The sequence below is a fragment of the Euprymna scolopes genome, chromosome 2 (assembly GCF_053919585.1).
Source record: "Euprymna scolopes isolate OS-2025 chromosome 2, ASM5391958v1, whole genome shotgun sequence".
Taxonomy (NCBI): domain Eukaryota; kingdom Metazoa; phylum Mollusca; class Cephalopoda; order Sepiida; family Sepiolidae; genus Euprymna; species Euprymna scolopes.
Window position 1 is genome coordinate 76,469,767 of NC_136483.1, and position 20,979 is coordinate 76,490,745.

The window sequence follows — 20,979 nt, forward strand, 5'->3', positions numbered from 1 at the left end:
TGCAATTCCCTTCCTACTGGCTGCTTCCCTAACTGTACTGATACACAGAAGTTTAAATGTAACATAAACCAACATCTTGTTCATTTTGCTTAAGCATGGTCCGAAATAGTAGCCCCTTATGTCCAAGTGGCGATATGCCTTATTTGGGGTGAACGTGAGTAAAAAAAAAAAAAAAGGTGTCATACTGTGCTTTGCATTTCCTTCTGTTTAACTGTTTTCCAATGCAGTAAAGTTAAACATGAGATAAGTTTATAGTGAGGAATCAAGCTCTTCCAAAATAGGAGGCAGTCTGGATAGGTGCACAATGTGCTGTATAAACCAGTCTCCCTACCTAAAGGCCCTGTCGGTGGGGCATTAGAATATGCCGACTGCCCACCCCCCTGCAGAGGCCCCAGCTTGTGGGCTTTGGGGAGTGTGGAGCCACCCTTTAATTACCATTGCTCCCAGGTCCACTCTGACCCGGAGTGGTAGTACCTGTTAGGGTCTTAATTATGGGTTAAATAGAAACCGACGTGAAAACAATAAATATATTCTTTTAAAAAAATTTTTCTTCAAAATCTTTGGATTTGGCATTAAATAACCCAAAAAGGGTTGATATGCCGTAAAACAAAAACAACCAACCAACCAACCAACCCTACCTAAAGGAGGAGGTAAGTTCTGTGAGTATAACTTCCTTGGACCTATCATGCTGACTCTGTTTATGATTCGGCACTCTTAACAAAATCGGATGTTTGATCCTTCTACATCTTCTACAGTTTCTTTTCTTTTTTTTTTCCCCCCGCATGAATATTGTCACTTGAGATGCTCAATCAAAGCTCTGTATCAGCAGCAGCTGGAAAAATACTAAAAAAAGGGCACATTTTTTCACTCCAGCACACAAACAAAACTCGCCCTTGGTGTTACTATTAGGTAACCTAACAACGACCTTTTCTTCTCAAATCCTTGCTGGACAAAATGGCATATTCACTACTACAACAACAGTCAGCAGCTACAGCTTTGCCTCCTCTTTCTACAACAAGTCAACAATGACTGCCATCATAATCAGTATCATCACAATTGCAGAAGCTCGTTTCTAATCAACAGACTAATCGTAAGGGTAGCTGGTTGATTAACTGGCCAGCTGGCTAACCATCATCAACTTCAACATCGACATCTACTGCTTGTTCTGCAACTAGACCAGGTTCTCCAACAACTATGTCCAAAGCAACAAGCTCTCAGCGAAAAGACCAAGAGATTACTTCAGCCAGGATAACCATCAGTCATCCTACGGTAACGCTCCAACACCTTTCCTGTGGACTCACTGAACAAAGAAATCTTTTTAAATAGTCACATATTTATTAATTTGAAATAAATGTCAACTTTGTATTTTGCGGCGCATATGAGTTTGTTTTTTCTTCTTTATCATTGCCCTATTTTAGTGTGTGTCCCCGTTTTTTAATTGCAACACACGCAAAAGAACCTCATTTGGCCTCGACATAAGGCTGATATCTCCACCCACTCACTCCCGTACCAAGTACGTACTTGTGCACTGCCAGTACTCTTAGTAAATGGCGCTTTTATTATAGAGGTTATTTTTTTTATGTAACACCGGGCACCGAATAAATATAAACTGTGTTTATATATTTCCTTGCTTACGATTTTTTTCAGGTTACGTAAATCTCTGGTTTAATTCTTATGAACGAATTTATGTAATTATCTTTTTTTTTTGTCCCCCCCCTCCTGTCTTTAAAGATGTTCATCGTATTTGCGTCATTCTTTTGATAATTTAAGCCATATTGTATGACTGAAGACATTTTGGCACTCATGCATGCATTTATTGATCCGTGTTGAAATAATAACGTTATTATTTAAAAGGCCATTCTTAACATGGGGAGGGGAAGGTGTTTTGTACCTATTCTGTACTTTAACCTTACAACTGAATAAAAAACATATAAAACTTTAATTAAACTTGGAAATACGATTAAAAAAAAAAAAAATAGCGCGGATCAGTAAGTGCATTAGCACCGACATTTTATATTTCATATTTTATTAATCTTGATTATGATTCTTTAAGAAAGGGGTTTGTATTACTGTACACATAGATTCGAAAAAGTTGTCAAAAAACAAATATATAACAAATAAATGTTATCAAAGGCAAGATAAGTTACTTTTCTACCAAACTGGATATATTTTTCGTGTTTTTATTCAATGTAACATGTTTATTCAGCTCGAAAAACAGTGTTTACCGATGTATTGGAAAATTCAAGATGGCGCCTCACTCCCTCTTTAACACGGTAAGTTTGGGAAAAGGTATTTTAAATAAAAAATTAGAAAAAATACTATTAAAAACCCGCCGAATATATGTCAAGCTATGTCATGGTAACATATATTGAGCGAGTTGTTAACAGTATTTTATTCAGTTTTTTATTTATAACACCTTTTCCCAAACTTACCGTGTTAAAAAGGGAGTCAGACGCCATCTTGAATTTTCGAATACATCGGTAAACACTGTATGGTTTTCGAGCTGAATAAACATGTTACATTGAATAAAAACACGAAAAATATATCCAGTTTGGTAGAAAAGTAACTTATCTTGCCTTTGATAACATTTATTGGTTATATATTTGTTTTTTGACAACTTTTTCGAATCTATGTGTACAGTAAACCCCTTTAAAAGAAAGGAATCACACAATCGATTATTTGATTCGTCATGTAATCAAAGCGCATTGTCTATAAGTAACGGTAATTTTCTAATATAATTTGTTTAGAATGAAATGGGTTTCGACACCGTCCCCAAACACCTCATCTTTTGAAACTTAGAACCGTGTTTTTGTAAAAAAAAAAAAATCAAAGTGCTTCTACAGAATTTGAACTGAACCAAATCTCCTTTTACCAAACTGAACCTAAAGCTTAGGCTAGAGAAAATTAGTTCACGGTTCATTTAGAATTTTAAAATTAGAAACGGTTCATTTACGAACCGTGCTAGTTTTAGATCGGATTTTCAGTACTTGTTTAGTTTAATCAAGACATTAAAATATAAAAATATTGAAAAAAAAAAAAAAATTGTACGTACTAGCTATAGAATAAACTTTTCATTAAAAAATCACTTAATTTGATGAAGTATTTTTTTTTTTTTTTTAACAGAGTAAAAATCACATGTTAATGAGATCGATCATGTCGCGTTCACCTTGCGTACGAGGAAGGGAGCGCCAGGGGAGATAATTCCAATCACCGCTTAAAGTTTGTCAAAATTTAACGAGATTATTTTGAAACATGGGCAGAAAAAATACCTAAATCAATATTTTAGTTTTTTTTTCACTTATTTTACAGAATTTCTCTGTTCTCTTTTAATCCCTTTTTACTTTTGTTCTTTGTTAATCTTTTTTTTTTTTTCGTTTAAAGACACCCTCTCCTCGTCCGCGAAATAGGCAAGATAGACGCGACGTGATCAATTAGCAGTATCAGAATTTTTTGTGAAAATAGCGAATAATTCCACCCCATCTTTCCAAGCTTATAACTCCTCGAAAAATGCAATTCAAGCCCTAATTTTTTTTTTCAATTAAAGGAGCAAGGACCAAGATTTCATTAAAAAAAAAAAAAAAAAAAAAAAAAAACGTGTTTTTTTTTTAAAAAGGTTTTAAACTTCGGACTTTACAGGTAAAATTCGACGAGAACACGATGTCCGTTTTTTTTTAAATTTGAATATATTATGTATTAACCTTTTCTCTTCAATTTGTGAGTAAATAATTATGTACTTATCCGAGTCGAAATTAATTATTTTTAGACATTTACAAAATTGGAGGCGTGAATTATTCGACCCCCTGTCTTTCCAAGCTTATAACTCCTCGAAAAATGTAATTCAAGCCCTAATTTTTTTTTCAATTAAAGGAGCAAGGACCAAGGTTCCATTAAAAAAAAAAAAAAGAAAAAAGAAAAAACAAATAACGTGGTTTAAAAAAAGGTTTTAAACTTCAAACTTTACAGGTAAAATTCTACAAGAACACGATGTCCGTTTTTTTTAAAATTTGAATATATTATGTATTGACCTTTTCTCTTCAATTTGTGAGTAAATAATTATGTACTTATCCGAGACGAAATTAAGTATTTTCTTTGTAATAGACACTGGGGGGGGGGGGGGAACCGTGAATAAAAAAAAAAAAACGTTTGTCTAAAATATTATATTCGGTTTATTGGAAAGAACATAAAATTTCACATTGACCCTGAAAATATCGTAAAAATAGAATCAATAGAAAAATTTTGATAGATTTTTAAAATTTTAAAATTTAAAAATATTGAGTTTAAAAATTTAAAAATATTGAGTTCGGAAAATTCATTACTGTTTAAAAAAAAAAAAAAAAATATTTTTATTACTTTTAAAACAACTGTAATAGTTTATTTTGGAAGTATAATCCATAAAGAAAATAAATAACCCACTTTTAACAGAGAAATTACGAGATTTTTATATTGTATTCGCAGTTTCGTGTTAGGGGTGTCAAAAATTCCTACAAAAATTCTGATACTGCTAGTGATCAATCTCATTAAAATTTGATTTTTCTCTGACCCCCCCCCCCAAAAAAAAAAACACTGGATCAAATTAAGTGATATTTTTTGTGTGAAAACTTTATTCTATAACGCGTATGTACAATATAACTGTTTTTCAATATTTACATTTTTGTTTAATTCTTGATTAAACTAAACAAGTAAATGCACTCAATGTATTTGTTCCAACTCATGTTCTCCATGAATGTTAAACCGAGGAGTTTGAACAAAACACTTTCAGGTAATGTATGATTATCCATGACTAATAGTGGTTGAGAAGGTTTCTCATAGTTATTAAAGGAAAGGGCTTAGTCTTGGCAGCACTGAATGTGACCATCCATTTTTGTCCCAATTCCACCACTGACTAGAGGTCTTCCTTTAGGGTTTCCACTATTGCCTTGGATACATTCATTCATTTTCCTCTCGTGTCTGTTATAGAGTGTGGTGTTATCTGCAAATATACCCATCTCAGATACAATTTTATCAGGAATATCATTTATGAATATCAGGAATAATATAGGTCCAAGGATCGAACTCTGAGGTACACCCACATTTATTCTGACCATTGAGGACAATATGGATTCTTCTCTTACTTAAAAAGGATTTAATTATGTTAAGTGATACCATAGGATCTGATTTTTGGGGCCAGATAGAAGTTTAGCAGCTGTGAGGTAGTGGACTAGAGCTTGATTAATTATGAACTCAAATATTTTCGCAAAAAAAAAAGGGAGGAGGCTAATGGGGCAATAATTTAATGGGTCAGTTCTTTCACCAGAATTCTTGTAAATTGATACCACAGAAGCAGTTTTCCAGCAGTCAGGAAAGCAAGATTCATTAAGGCATTTGTTGAAAAGTTTGGAGAGAACTGGAGCAACCTCAGAGGAGCATTTTTTTAATAGTACAACCGGGATAAGATCAGGTCCACATGCCTTTGAGGTGTCTAGGTTTTTTATTATATCATATACTTGAGAAGGGTGATTTTCAGATCATCTAGTGTGGTTTCTGTCTGCAGAGGAAAATCTGGGAGGGAGTTGTTTGCTCATCCAAAATAAAGTTGCAGGCAAACCGACAGGCAAGCAGATTAGCTTTCTTGATTGTCAGACAAACAACTTTAAGATTGTTGGATAGTGGGGGAATTGTTGATTGCCCATTAGTTACTACTCTGTTATAGATTTTCCAGAAGTCACGAGTTCCTAATTTCTGTGCTTCAATATGTTTTCTGGTGGTTTTGATATATTCTTTCTTGGCTGTGGCTATTTCTTTCTTACAATTACTTCTAGCTTCTATAAACTTTTGTCTATTTGTACTGGATTTATGTCGGATAAATCTATGGTATGCATGAGCAATGACAGCTGTGCAAGTAGAAGTAAATCATTGGGGAGAGTGGGGTTTGCTATAGAACTCCTGTGTGGGAACATGTGCTTCAATTGTTGCTTTAAACCATTCAGTGGTCTCATTTGCGTACTGTTCAGCATGAAGAGAAAAGATATTTCCCCATGGAGCATCTCTAATGTGATTACTGATCTCATCTAATGTGATTACTGATGGCATCCCAGTCAGCTTTATTGCAGTACCTTGTCGTTTTGAGCAGTGGCTCTTCAACTTCGGGTTGAGAGTTTTGAGTGATATCTATCATTATCACAGCATGATCAGCATTTAACAAAAGCAACATAAAACTATTTTTTTTATATACCAAAATTTTCTCGCATTCTGTTCTAACTGCGACTTTTAACATTTACCAAATCTGCAAAATTGCAGGATTTTATTTCAGACCTTAGTAACGAGGTCAGCTGTTGCATACAAAGTCAGAGAAGGTTTGTTCAGAACACAGAAACAATGTTGCTATCCTCACTGTTGATGTGTGGTTCTGCACTTGACATATCTTTGCTTGCCAAATACTGAACCAGAGATGATCAGAAGATATCGGATCCTGATGTTGACTCTATTTGGATTTTCACCTGGCACTATCATGTTGTCTCTGCCCCTACCACACTGGGGGAAGGGTTGTACTTTATGAAGAATCAGTTGGCTTATACTTAATTTTCTAGTCTTCAGTAATTTTCACCATTCTGTCATGCTTAAGTGTGAAATAGTATTTTTATCAGTCTGTCACACTTAAAATGGAAATGGCATTTTCAATGCGATTAATAAAACACCCTAATAATTTATATTCTTTCTCTTCCTCTCCTGAACCATATCCCAATCTAATAATATTGTAATATTACAACTTTTTAAAGGTCTTTCTTTTTAGTGTGTGCATTTGTGCTCACTTGTCTTTTACACATTGTTTGTGCATGCATTCATTTGTTCCTTAGTTCTCTGCTTCTTTTTCTTTCATTTTAAAACGACATTACAACCAAATGTCCCTTTTTTCTAACTGCCTTTCTTCTTCATTGCTGCACCATCTCTTTTTCATTGCCACCGTCACAGTTTTGTCTAGTGTTTCAGCAGCTGTATAACTCTTGCTTCCCTTATTTTGTCCTTTAGTCCTCACATTCCATGAGCAATGTTTCTGGAAAAGGGAAAAGAATTGCTGTTTTCTAGGCCAACATCTGTTGCATTCAACACTTATCTTTAGCAAGTTTTGGACCCTGCAGTAGTATATTTTAGCTCCTTACATCAATTGGCTTTATGCTTTGTATGGAGCGATTTCCATAAAATATTCCTTCATCCTTATCTGGGTAGCTATGCTTTGTCATCAGTGGATCTAGCTAAATACAATTTTTTATCATCTACATAAAAAGAGACTAAGACATTCAGTTGTGAGTTTAGTATTAAGTTGACTCTGGTGAGAAATAGTTCACACAAGAAAGAAGTATCTTATTAAGGATAAATGGGTGAACACAGCAAATCAAAATCTTAAGAAACATTTCACTCTTGGCAATTATTAAAGTTTTCTTTTCTGTTATTAAAGCATTATAAGCGATGTGTCTTGCATGATTCACACTGACTGAAACCTTATTTACTTTATTAATCTCAATATCTGTGATATCATGCACCGTCTTGCTGATGTCTCTTTGTTTTACTCTACTTTTGAACTATTTGACCTTACATAACCAACATATTTTCCTGTCTCTTTCACAGAAATTTGTTTATTTCTGAAAACTTCATGCCACTTCAATCTGCACTTAGTTCGTCCCTTGTCAAGGTTAACGTTAGTTGATGTACTCACTATCTGACATAAGGTGAACCATTATGTAACACTACTAAATCAGCAGTGACAATATCCTTTCAACGTCTTATCCTTGTTTTGTTTCTTTTCACACTGTTATTCTCTGTGTTCCTTCTTTACTCATTCACTTCGGAAATATTTCTTCCACTTTATGTCTCCCTCATTAGAGTATGATGTCCAGATCTCTGCTCCATATCTAATACGTGATATCCATGTGGCGAGAGTTCAAATGCTAGCTATTCGAATGGTGTAGGGTCTTTACAATCTACCCTATAAAAGCTAAGAAGAGAAGCTTAGTTCTTTCTCCCTTGACCGCTGACAATTACACAGTGATCTCATTTTGATCTACAATCTCCTCAATGCTCTTTACAATATAACTCACAGCCTATTATTTACTCTTGTGCTAGAAAGAGGTCTACGCAGTCACTACAAGAAACTATTTCACCACCAATTTCAATTGAACCAGAGTAGGGCTACTTTCTCAATCAGGATCCCTAAACCCTGGAATAGAGTTCCAAAAGAGATAATAAATGTACCAATAACACAGTAATTCAAAATTCTTGTCAAACTCAAAAAAATCTTTCTGTTGAACTAAGGAATCTGCACAGGATTTCAAACAGAATCCTTTTATTTAATTCATGGGGGTAGCAAACTCTCATTCCATCAGCCTCATTGCTATTTTCATGGCAAGTGCTTATCTGAGCTCCAATCTATGGTCCCCTCTTGACACATTTTCACCAGAAACACTCATCTAGCTGAAAACACTATCAATAATTTCCCCCACTCTTTATTTCTGCCTAAACCTAAACGTAGATTCCATGAACAAAGCTTCTTTTTTATAACTGCACGCCTGTGGAACTATCTTCTGTTTGCCTGCTTTCCAGCTGACTACAAAATGGTTGTCTTCAAGTCCAATGTAAACAAGTTCTTGATGAACCGTTCCCCTTAAGTAATCCAATTTACTAAATTTACACTACTAGTGGTTACTATGATATTGTCCCATTGACTACTGTTCACTCTTTAATCCTTGTCCTCGAATGGCCTCTGGGCCTTGATAAGAGGTGACTTCTATGTAAAAGAAAAAATTATATATAAATCATACCAATATATTTTTATAATTTCAATTAATAAATTAATAACCAAACATTGCTGTACTAATTAAATTTAACTTTAAAAATTATATATAAAAATAAACCAAATCTTAATATTTTAGGGAAAAATGGCTTACTTTTAATTAAAAAAAGGATACTACCATGTAATGTCGAGGAGGGGGGGTGCAGCTTGATTTGTTATAATCTAGAACATTCTAACTTTCAAAATCAAAAGGTTTGGTTTCATTTACTCTTGATTTTTTTTCAGATTGGAGAATGGCGTGTGAGGTGGATCTGGAAGAATTTCGTTCAAAATGGAAGAAAGAACTTCGTCAACATGAATCATCTTCCATCAAAAATGGTGTCTCCTCTCTGAAAGAAGATAATGTTCCTTCTAAGGATGATGCTTATTCGGGACTCTCTCATGGTTAGTAGCTTTTAATAAAAGATAGCAAAGCCATCCAGCATTGAGAGAGGGACATAGATAAAAAAAAAAAAAAAAACAGTTTATAAAAATGAATGCAACATCTTTTTTATAAAAGCCCTCTCTCTCTCCTTCTTTCTTCCTCTCTCTCTCTCTCTGTTTTGTACCTAGTTCAGTATAAATACAAAGAAAGAAAAAACTAAAAATAAAAGATAGGTGTTTGACCTAGTTTCAGTGTTGTTTTTGAATGAAAGACATTTATGTTTTTCATTTCTCCACTTGTGCTAATTTGGTCCTGGTGACCCCAAGGTAATGAATATTACAATGCTTTTTCCTAACCATAACCAGATCACCCTGAATCCAATAATATGTAAAATTTGTAAGTGTATCTTGTGTAGTTTTTGACTTTTAACTAGATACACACAGAAACAAACGTAATTATGACTCTCCTTTATAAGATAGATTAGCATGGCTAACTTGCTATTGCCCAGGGAAGGGGAGGGGATTGACTACAAAAGAATAAAAAAGTATTTAACATTTTTTTGTAAAATTTCTCTACCTCTCCATCTCTATCCTTCTCTCCCCTTCCTATCAAGAAGGATTTCCCCTCCTCTGACTGAAGGCAGAATAAATACTACACTTTGAATTATTTACTTACAAAAAATATTTAAAACTTACATTTTAAATCTTTTAGACGAATTAAGGACAAAGCCATTTGAAAGTGTGGGAAACTAGGCACCGTTGGTCATTCTTTGTCACCATAAAAAAATGTCTATCCTATTCTTAAATAGAATCATCAATCACTATAATACCACATTTACTCCAAGGGCCATCCTACTTAAGATTTACCAAATGATTAAAATAAATTTTAGATGTGTACATATACAATAATTTCAGTGGAAAGTGCAGTGAGAACAATGAAAGAAAATATTGATTAGTAAGACACTTCCAACCCTTTCTAAATAATAAACCGCTGTTTTCCGGTTTGTTTGGAACCAAAAACAAGTAGGTCAATTTTTAAGTGGTAGTGTGATCTAAATGAGACGAAAAAATGAGGTGGGCAGTTTGAAGAGTAAGTGATGTTCTTCCAAGATGAATGCAATTTAGGAAAGGTCAGGGGTGAAAAGAAAAATGATTTTAAATGGAGAGTGGGCATTATGGAGCTTTCTATTGTCTGTGTGTGTGTGTGTGTGGGGGGGGGGTTCACACAACTAGTTATGAGGCAAAACTTGCCCGAATGGGCTGGAGCCCAATAGGACCATAGCACCAGGAACTGTATGTGTCATGCTCAGGCAGGGAACACGTACTCATACTTGACTCATCTTCATACACATAAGCTCGTTATTTGTATCCACTTTTTTTTCAATAATCGCAGAATGTAATCTCTTTTTTTTAACATCTGATCTTGACCTTCAATTGGTGTTTGAAGAATGTGATAAGATCCTGATTAGTAAAAGATTCAACTCCTTTGGTTATCTCTCAGACACAATGTCCACATCACCATTCACACTACAACCAGGATTGCAAGAAACACCATTCATCTCTCCCTGTCCTACAATGTCCTGCCATTGTCAATTATTTAGGATGTGTTTAATGAGTGAGGATACCCCTGGTATTACCAGAGTTCGCTACATTCTAAGAAAGTGTGTTTACAATATTTTTTTGCTGCTGGAATATCTGGACAAATCCACTATTCCGAGACTCTGTCGCATGGCATTGAGGCACAACACATTCCAAGTCAATCACCAGGTCAGTGAGAACTCAGTTTTGAGATAACGTGAGCCTGACACCTAACTTTACTCGGAGCGGATCCTCCTTTCTGACCAATCCAACCACCTGACAAGTGGGTTATTAGCAGTCCCCCTTTCTAACTCCTTATAGAGTTCCTTTCTAGAAGTCAGAGAAAGATCATTAACGTTGAAAGCTTTTTGAGCACAGCTTGGCACTCTCTGAGGATTATGATGACTCTCTACCAAATGATCAAGAAAGAGGTTGAGAAAAAGCACCATTGACTGCAGGGTTCTACACAGATTCCTCTGTCAATGTTCGACTCATGAAGGCCAATCTCTCAGCATCTTGATGACACATCAAGTTGGACATTCTCAAGCCTCCCTCACTTTGAATATAAACCTGTCTGCAAACTTTATGTCTATTCCTGTCACAAAGAAATGAAAACAGGAGACGCTGGAGAGTCTCCAGAGAAAGTATGGCCAATCAGTATAGGATGAAATGAAAGATGTAATGTTTCTAAGAAATACGATAACAAATACGTTATTTTCTCTGTCATTTCGTTTCAGATGTTTCTTCCAATTTAGCTGATGAGCAGAAGCAAAAGAATTTTTTGTCACAATTGAAAGAGGAAACAAATTCATCTGTGCTTTATGAACCTTTCGTAATTGTTGGTCAGTTGTTGGAAGAAGGTCGGCACTCTTATTCGACACAACAAAAATTATCTCCTACCTCTTGTGTTAAAATGCGGAAAAGGTCATATTTTCAAGCAGAGAAGGACAAGACGTTATGCAATGAAGACACAAAGAAATCTAAAAATGATGTCATATTAAAAAACAGCCTGGTTGATTGTCTGGTTGCAGACTTGGTAAGTATCCTTATTCTGATAATTGCTGACATCTTAAAGTCGAAACATGTATAAAAGATAGATAAAATGTATAAAAGATAAATAAAACATATATAAAGCATACAGAGTGGAACGATGAAATTGTCACCCTAGAAAAGACGGCATGATTTTGTTTGATGAAAACTGGTTTTCTTTTTTTTTTGCTACTAGTTTGCCAGTTGTGTATAAATCCTGAGAGTGATAGAAGTCTTCTATCATGTCTAAAAGTTCAACGAGCGAAATCTACTGGTCCAAGTTATAACAACAGGACCATTGCCAGCACCTTCAAAATGCAAATCCATACAGTTCAACACTTGAGGGCATAGCTCAACAAAGTTTCCGGCCACAGTTATGGTCTTTGGTGTGGTTTCAAGTGAGGGTCACATCATGCCACCTTATATCTTCGAAGTAGACTTGAAAGTCAACACCAACGTGTACCTGGATGTGCTGAAGAGTGTGGTGCCCCCTGATGCAATCAGGTAGCTGCTGATGGATCCTGGGTGTGGCAGCAGGACTCGGCGCCGGCCCACAAGTCCAAAGAGATCCAGGCTTTATTTCAGAAGGAGTGCTACGACTTTGTACCCTTCTCTCACTGGCTCCCCCCCTCCTCTGCCAACCTGAATCTGCTGGACTACTTTATTTGGTCATACATCAAGAACATCACCAACATAACCTCCCACAACACCAAAGCCAGCCTGATCGCTGCCATCCACTAAAGTGCCACTGGTGCTTGTGGAAAAGGCATGCCCCAAGTTCTGGATTCATATCAAGCTGGTGATTGAGGCTGAAGACGTCTACATTGAATAGATGTCAGCTCTACTACATAATCAAGTTACCTGAATTGATTTTTTCAATAAAAGTTTTAAAATAAAGCTGTAGTGATGTTTTCTTTAGAGCGACAACTTTATCGTTCCACCCTGTATAAAAATCTATAAAAGATATATAAAACATAGGCACTTATGAAGAATGCAGACACATTATATCCTGGGCAGGTTACATAAACTGGCAGAAGCTGATGAACGAAAACTATGAGTTTTTTTTTTCACAAAAACACTGGCCAATAATTAAGGTACTGAACAAAAACTTTGTTTTTTTTACCGAAAATGATGGCCAATGTTTACAACACTAACAAACAGTTAAAGATTAAAGAAAATACATAATTATAATCGAAAATAGTCATCAATGAAAAAAAGTACATATGCAGTTTATGGATTGTGCTGAAATAAAATTATTATTTAGAAAATCATTCTTAACATGAGGAGGGGAAGGGCTTTTAAACTATTCTCTACTTTCACCTAACAATTTAATAAAAGATACCATGATAATTGAATTTAACTTGCAAATTCTATCTAAAAAATAACATGGTCCATAAAATTCACCAACACCCCCCAAAATATTTGTTGTTAAGAAGAAAATACAATAAAAAACCATTTCATTACCTTTGGTTGGTTTATGTAACCCATCTAGAATATGCCATGGTTTGTATTCTGCATAAGTACCAAAGGGTATAATGCAATTATTTATCACACTTATGTATTGATTCTCTTTGTTGACTGCCAGATAGATGTAACATCATACCATTATAATGATATAAATTTTTGTTTGTCCGTTGTGATTGACCAGTAAAAAATTGAGAGAGGTACAAATAGAAAATAAGACACAATCAATACTAATATAAATTAAAACTATTTATTTAAATTTTATTAATAAAAAAATTTAATTTTTCAATATTCATTGTCAGTTCACAGAGTAAATAAAATATGTTTTACTTAAAGTAGATTAAGATTAGATTAAGTTACTATAAAATGGAAAGGGAACAAAACAAACAAAAAAATCTGGCAGTATCAAACCGTCCTCTTGTCGATACAATGCACAAAAGTTTGTTATTTTTCCTCAACTTGCAATAAATCTTTGTGTATTCGATATTATCTTCCACCGTACGTTCTCATACTAAGTTATCCAACAAAAAAACTCAACTCAACTGCTTTAGAATTCATCCCATTAAACAGTTACTAATTGTGTACATATGCAAATTAATGGTATATGTTCACCAATGAGCGACCTACAAAATTATGCTTGTTTTTTCTTTTCTACATTTTCTGCTGACATTTTACAAGCTAAGCAAACACAAGGTCATTTGCGAGCGTGATGATTTCTATTACAGTTACAAATAAAACTTTGTGGAGTTTAAAAAATAAAATTAAAAAAACAACAAATTTTGGTTATTTAAAAAAAATGGATGAATTGGTTTGTTTAGAAACAGTAATCTGCTGGTCTCACTGATTGCTTTAATAAAATAATTTTGATGTCAAATGCATAAGATTTTCAAAGAACACTGCAAAGTTTAATATAAGTAACACTATGCAGTTTCATATTAATAGACTTTTTTTAATGTGTGTGCTTGCATGAAATATTCTCAAAGGATTTTATGTAGATATAAAACGTTAAAATCTTTATAACTTTTTTACTAATCTTGATTTAGTAATTTTTCTTTATGACATGAAAGTAATTTATTTGAATTTTACTTTTTTTGCTTTTTTTGCTTAGGATGAAATAAATGAAATCCCTTTTTTTGAGATTGATCTTGCAAGAGAATTGGCTCTGAAGATTTTCAGGTTTCTTGATTACAAAGATTTATGCCGATCTGCTCAGGTCAGTTTTCAGTTTTTTTTTATGGTGCGTTATCATGGTTACACGCATATTGAATATGAATGTCAAAAATAAATAAATAAATAAATAGCAAAAACTCTTTATGATGTACTTACTTGTAAAGGAAAATAAAATTCTGTTCATCAAAACTCATGAAAATTCATCCAGTAGTTTTGTTTTTATAAAATAAATTTAAATTTTAGCCATATGCTGAATATTATTGACTTTATCATGATAGTCAAGGGAGATAATTCCTTTTTTTGCAATTATACGAAAAGGTTGGTTTCTCTCTCAAAAGTTTGAATTATTTCCTTTGACTTTTATTATGATGCCGATAATTGTAGCATCTTTTTTTACTAATAAGTCACCATTCAAGGATAAAGATTAATTAGATAAATTAGCAGCTGACTGACGAAGAATATTATAAGAGGAATTTATTCTCTCAACTTTCAAGATTCTTTGCAGTCATGAAGTCTGTTATCTTATTTTTTTCCAATGAACACAAACCATAAATGAGTGCAACTTGTATGACTCTCAATAGCAGATATATAATAAACTAGCAGGACCTGTGTCCCGGCGTTCCCCGGTGGAAGTATGCCTCCCACCCCACCTGAAAAAAAAATTAAGTACTGTTGTTAATTGGATCCACTGCCCGTCCATTATAATGGCAGGAACACTTTGGTAGTTTGTGCATTAATTTTAGTATGTATTTTAGTTCAGGTATGTCGTTATCCGAAAAGATGTCCCTGTTATTATTTTAGTAAGAACGAAAAATAACAGGGAAATTCCTCTTTTCTGGTAAATGCATAAGTGGAATAAAAAAATAAAAAAATAAGTACAGCACCCTCCATCCTACATATAAAAATCTCACATCCATTTAAATGTAAAGTGTTGTCTTATTAGTTAATGTTTATTATATTGTTTAATATTCAGTGAATTTTATACAATTACGCTGTGAAAAAAATGCAGGAATTAACAATTGTATGTTATTTTAGCAAGAAAGATAATGGAATGTTAACTTGGTTCTTAATGAAATAATAACATGGTAAAATATGTACACCAAGATAAATGAGAGAATTGGCAGATACGCATGGACAGAATAAAAGAATTAAAGAATTAACAATGTTAGTTTGATAAGAAAGATAACAAAATAATAATACGTTATAATCTGGTAAATGCGTACCTTTAATAATACTATAAAAAATAAGTGCAGCAAGAAAGGAAAAAGAAAGTAATAAAATATATATGTGAGTTAAATGCTTTGTTTGGTTAGCGTTTTCTTGTTGACATTTATTTAAAAGTAATGTAATCTAATAAATATGTGACCTAATGAGTATTATTTGAGAAGAGTGTTCCTGTTGGTAAATTTGTTTTAAGTAATTTAATCTATGCAAATATGTCCCAATACATTATCTTCACTGCTTGTTGCCTTCCTAACAGAATAAATCACAAATGCGCATGTAAATGTTGTCGTAAACAAGTACTAATTCTAAGAACCAAAGTTTGTTTATGTGTAATAAGGAGAAAGCGTAGTCATCATCATCAGCGTCCAAGTAAAAGCAGCAACAGTGTTAGTTTATTAATGCAGATAATGAAATGGTAAATAGTTCTTATCATGTACATGTGTACCCGAATAAGAAAAAGAAAAAGTTGCCGTAAAAAAGTACTAATTCTGAGTACTCGAACTAAGAAAAAAAAAAAAGAACAGAAGAAAAAGAAGAAAAAATAAATATGTGACGTAATGGTTGTGTTGGATAAGTGTGTTCTTGGTGTCATTTTTTTTATTAATTTAATCTATGCCAATCTGTACGAATAATTTTAGTTTGCTGCTTTATGCACTCCTTAAAGAATGAATCTGAAATGCGCATGTTGTAAGTTGTACTAATCCTGAGAAGTGAAGTTTATGTGTAGTAGGGCGGACGTGTTATCGGTGTCATCATCGTCATTGTCTCTGCGTACGAAATAAGAAAAGTTCCAATGTTAGTTCAGTAAGAACAGTAATAAATTTGTAAATATGTGCACCATAACTATAATGAATATTATAAAGTAAGCACGGATAAAAGTAAATTAATTAATGAATAAATAAAATATATGACCTAATAGCTTAGAAGCCCTTTTTTGTTTGTATTGTATGCATTTACTGGGCAAGTGTCTTAAGGAAATCCCAATAAGCTAAGTTTGTTTATGTATTTGACAAACTGTTCCTCGCAGTCATAGTGGTGGTCAAATGTGTAAGCAAACCTACATAAAGTAAGGCAATGAACCCCAAGCAAGTGTCCGCAACTAGATACTATACCGTAATTGAAATTGTGTTTGGCAATTTATATGTGAGACTGACATCATTTAACATTTATACAGAACATTCAGGGGGAGAATTGTTAATCCGGAATATTGAATAGTAAGAGTTCAGCTTATTGAAGTAAGTGGAATTATGCTGAGGAGAATTCATTAAATAGGTAGTGTGTATAAAGGAAAGACTATGTTATGTATATGTATGTAAGAACCAATTAATAGCAGTCCAAGTTCAGCAGGGTAAGAAAATGTATAATTGGCCCTGGTGTCAACTGGTAGCAATGAGAGCAGTAAATAATGAGAGAGAAAAATAGGAACTTCTTCTGCTGTAGATGTGGCGATTGATTCTCAGCGGATATAATGTAACATTTTATTAGTATGGCTGAATGTGGCAGAAATGGTGGTCATAAGCTACTTAAGATAATAGCTATCAGGGTAGATATATTGAATTTGTATGTGACATGTGTTGTTGAAAGCCTACATTACTTTGGTCCAGAGGGGGATTTCTGCAATCAAAATATTATATAGTCGAAGAACTATATTTACTTTGAACTTTTTTACAATAGAAATGAGATATGTCCATAAAGAAATGAGACTAGTTATATAAACTTTACTTTTCTCTATGAAACTATAAACTGTTGGGACCTGTAGAAATTCTATAGTGCTATCTACATCAATCTGTATAATTTACTGTTAATATCTATATTTCCTGTCTGTCAGGGTTAATGACTTTTTTCTTCCATGAAAATAATTATAGTTGTCAGCTAAATATTTTTTTTAGATAAATATGTTTCTTATTTATTTAAAAGAAATATTTTCTGTTTTCTTAGCATAAAATAATTGTCAGCTAAAAAATTTTCAAATCCATAGAATGGATGTCACTTTCTGAAATGTATTGTTTTAAAACTGTACTATTTTAATCACTTTGATTACATAATTTGATTTTGGAACAAGCTATTTTAAAATGGGTCAAGTCACAATTTCTTTTTGACCTTAGAAATATCAGATTTATTATCAATCACAGTTTTTCATACAGTTTTCAAACAAAGGTCCAACTGACCTTTACATGATAGCTTCTTTTGTTTTGTTTTGTATAGGGGTGATGCATCCCCATTTGTGAGTGTGTCAAATTAACAGTTGACCTTATTTTAACACGTGCATACTTGGAATAGTTTGATTTGTATTTTTTGTTGTTCTTTGCTATTTTATATGTATGCACCCACACAGTTCTACTATGTAACTAACCTGATATTTTATGTTTAGATGCTGTAAAGTTCTTTGGAATTCTGATCTAATCTTGTGAATAATCATGAAGAATTTGTGTTTCTTTTTGACAAAATCCAAATAACCATTTATTCAAACGCTTCTAAATGTACCGTTCTTTTTTTTTTTTCTTTTCATTTAGGTCAGTAAATCTTGGAAAAATCTTGCTGAAGACAACTGGCTTTGGTACCAAATCTACAAACGCTTTTCCCATAAAATATGTTTAGCATCAATGCCCGAACACACAAATTGGAAAGAATTTATGAAGGAGGAATTTGTCAAACGAAATGTACTTCTTACAAACTGGAAGGTGAGATTCAAATTAATTCAACATCATTTAATTATACATGATGAGGAATTAAGGTTGACAACATTTTGAATGGCTGCAAAAATAAGGAACACAAAATCTAGAAAAAAAAGTGATTATATTTTTAAAAGTAGATAAAAAATAATTTTGATTTTATTATCATATTCGATTGAACATCTGTTGACATTTAGGGCAGATGAAATCTCATGAGAAACACCATGACCGGAATCAAAGAGATAATGGTCAGCCCTTTTTCCAGCAACAAACGTCTGAAGCTAATGGTTTTTAAGGCTCAAGTTGATCTTCTATTACCTGTTTTAAATGCGGCCATGTATTAGACAGCTTTTAGAAATTGACTTTGAAACCAACTTATCTCTGGCCAGGTCTTTATTTATACCTCTTTCTTTTAAGTCACTTCCTTCTATGTCTTACTTGGCCTTCCACGGCCAGATGAGACTGATATCTCAACTGTAACTGAAGCATACTCGTTTTAATTTGAAAATATGTTAAAAAAAACAGATAACAAAATGCAAATTTTTATTCAAATAAATGAAACATTATTTTCATCCAAATTTTAAGCTCCATGAGCCACACTCAGGGTAATACCGTCAATTTTTTTTTCATTGTCGAGATCTTCTTCCAATCTTGTATAAGAAATTTCTCATTCTACCGATGCTTCCACTGTAGTAAAATTGATCTCAATATTTGTACACACATGCTCACGCATCTCACTACAACTATCAGTCATAAAAAAACTGTTTTTTTTTTTTTCAATAAGATGGAAAGAAATCAGCTATCTTTGGCTCTGCTTTAAGATATTAACAATGAAAAAAAATTTGTCTGTATCACTCTGAGGAAGGCTCATGGAGTAAAAAAAATTGGATAAAAAAAAAAAAAATTTTTTTTTTTATTTATTTGAAAAAAAAAATCCTGCATTGTATTATCTGTAATGGACTTTCAAATTTATCATTATATCAATGCTTCTACTGCTTACTTGTTCATATACCTACCTGATCTCTGTATACTTGTTTTATTTTTTCCAAATAAATTGAAGTGAATTATTGGAACAAACTATAACCACAGCTGCAAAATACATATAAAATATTTTTAGTGTTTAGATAAAGTTGCAGTATTTACATGCTTAATCTGCACATGTTCTGATATGTACTCAAAGGAAATCATCTTTTGTTTAAGGGTCGTCTTGCTCAATTGCGTTCTCTTCAGTATTTAAGTGGTGGAGTGTTATGTGCTGCTGACTGCCAACATTCAACTGTTGTGGCTGGGTAAGTGTTCAAAGTCATCTCTTTTATTCTATAAAGCAAAGTTGTCTTTTCTATCCATGCATATGTGTTCAATTAAAAATCTAAAATCACACAAGATACACTCACAAAACTTACATCTTTGGATTAAGTGTGATCCCGACCTGGAATTCTATGTTATTCTGGTTATAGTAAAAATAATACTGTAATATTCATTCTCTTGGGAGTTACCAGGGACCACATTAGTGCATGTTAACCCATGGTAAAAATTACTTGTAAGAACAAAACGTGAAGGAGTTGTTTTAAAAATAACACTGAAACTATCAGCTTTTATTTTCTTTCTTGCATTGTTTCTTTCTATTATGTTGAATCAGTTGACAGAGAGAAAAAGGAGGGAGGGAAAGGTAGATAGATAGAGAGAGAGGGGGGGGTAAAGATGTTCATAACATTTTTTAGATGAAGATTGATAATTTGGACTACTGTCCTCATCTTGAGTGTCATTCTTACAATGTTTTGGATGACCTCCGACCTTCTTAAGATGTATCCTGTTGAACTCTGGAATCTTTAGTTCAAACTCGGGCATAGATATGAAATTTTGAACTGAACTTTTTATTTAATCCATAGGAGCATATTTTTCTCATTCCATCAGCCATGACTGAGTAGATGTTGTAATTCTTGATTATATTTTTAGCATTGCCCACACTGAGGTTCAACCTTCGACTCCCAGGAGATTGTCACTTAGAGCTGATTATTACTTAGCATTTTATCCGTTGTGTAATGGATCCATGTGGTTCATATTTTAAAATTACTTAAGACTTCTACCTAGTTATGGCTGATGGAACAAGAATAACCTATCCCTTAAGTAGCGGTAGCTCTAGATATATCTAAGGCTTTTGACAGGGTATGGCATGAGGGTCTCCTCAGGAAGATTAGATCATACGGTATCACTGGTAGAATACTTAACATAATTAAATCCTTCTTAGATAAGAGAAAAATCCAGGTTGTCCTCGACGGTCGTACATCTAAACAATATGATATAAATGCAGGAGTGCCCCAGGGATCTATCCTTGGAACTCTGCTGTTCCTGATATTCATAAATGACCTCCCGACAAAATTGCCTCTGAGATGGGTATATATGCTGATGACACCACACTCTATAGCAGGCACGACAGGAAAACAAATGAACATATATCTAAAGTAATGGCAGAAACACTAGTGTAGTAGTGGAATGGGGACAAAAATGTAGACAGTAGTGGAATGGGGACAAAAATGGATGGTCACTTTCAATGCCGCCAAGACTAAACTGGTTTCATTCAATAATTACAAGAAACCTTCTCTACCACCTATAGCAATGGCCAACGACTCTTTATCTGAGAGTACGTCTTTCAAG

At 33.6% G+C, this 20,979-nt stretch overlaps 1 protein-coding gene across 2 annotated transcripts in view; it reads left to right on the top strand.

The window, feature by feature from the left end:
• Positions 1 to 1,589: 1,589 nt before the first annotated feature.
• LOC145292603 (F-box/WD repeat-containing protein 8-like) overlaps positions 1,590 to 20,979 on the top strand; it is a 33,373-nt gene continuing 13,983 nt past the window's right edge. Inside the window, exons 1-6 of one of the 2 annotated variants that reach the window (XM_080138740.1) lie at positions 1,590 to 1,688; positions 9,050 to 9,208; positions 11,503 to 11,801; positions 14,367 to 14,471; positions 18,166 to 18,333; positions 19,525 to 19,613. In XM_080138740.1, the coding sequence (XP_079994866.1) occupies positions 9,058 to 9,208; positions 11,503 to 11,801; positions 14,367 to 14,471; positions 18,166 to 18,333; positions 19,525 to 19,613 (812 nt within the window). In that variant the 5' untranslated portion in view covers positions 1,590 to 1,688; positions 9,050 to 9,057. The remainder of the gene's footprint in view (positions 1,689 to 9,049; positions 9,209 to 11,502; positions 11,802 to 14,366; positions 14,472 to 18,165; positions 18,334 to 19,524; positions 19,614 to 20,979) is intronic. The other variant, XM_080138741.1, reaches the window with a different exon arrangement.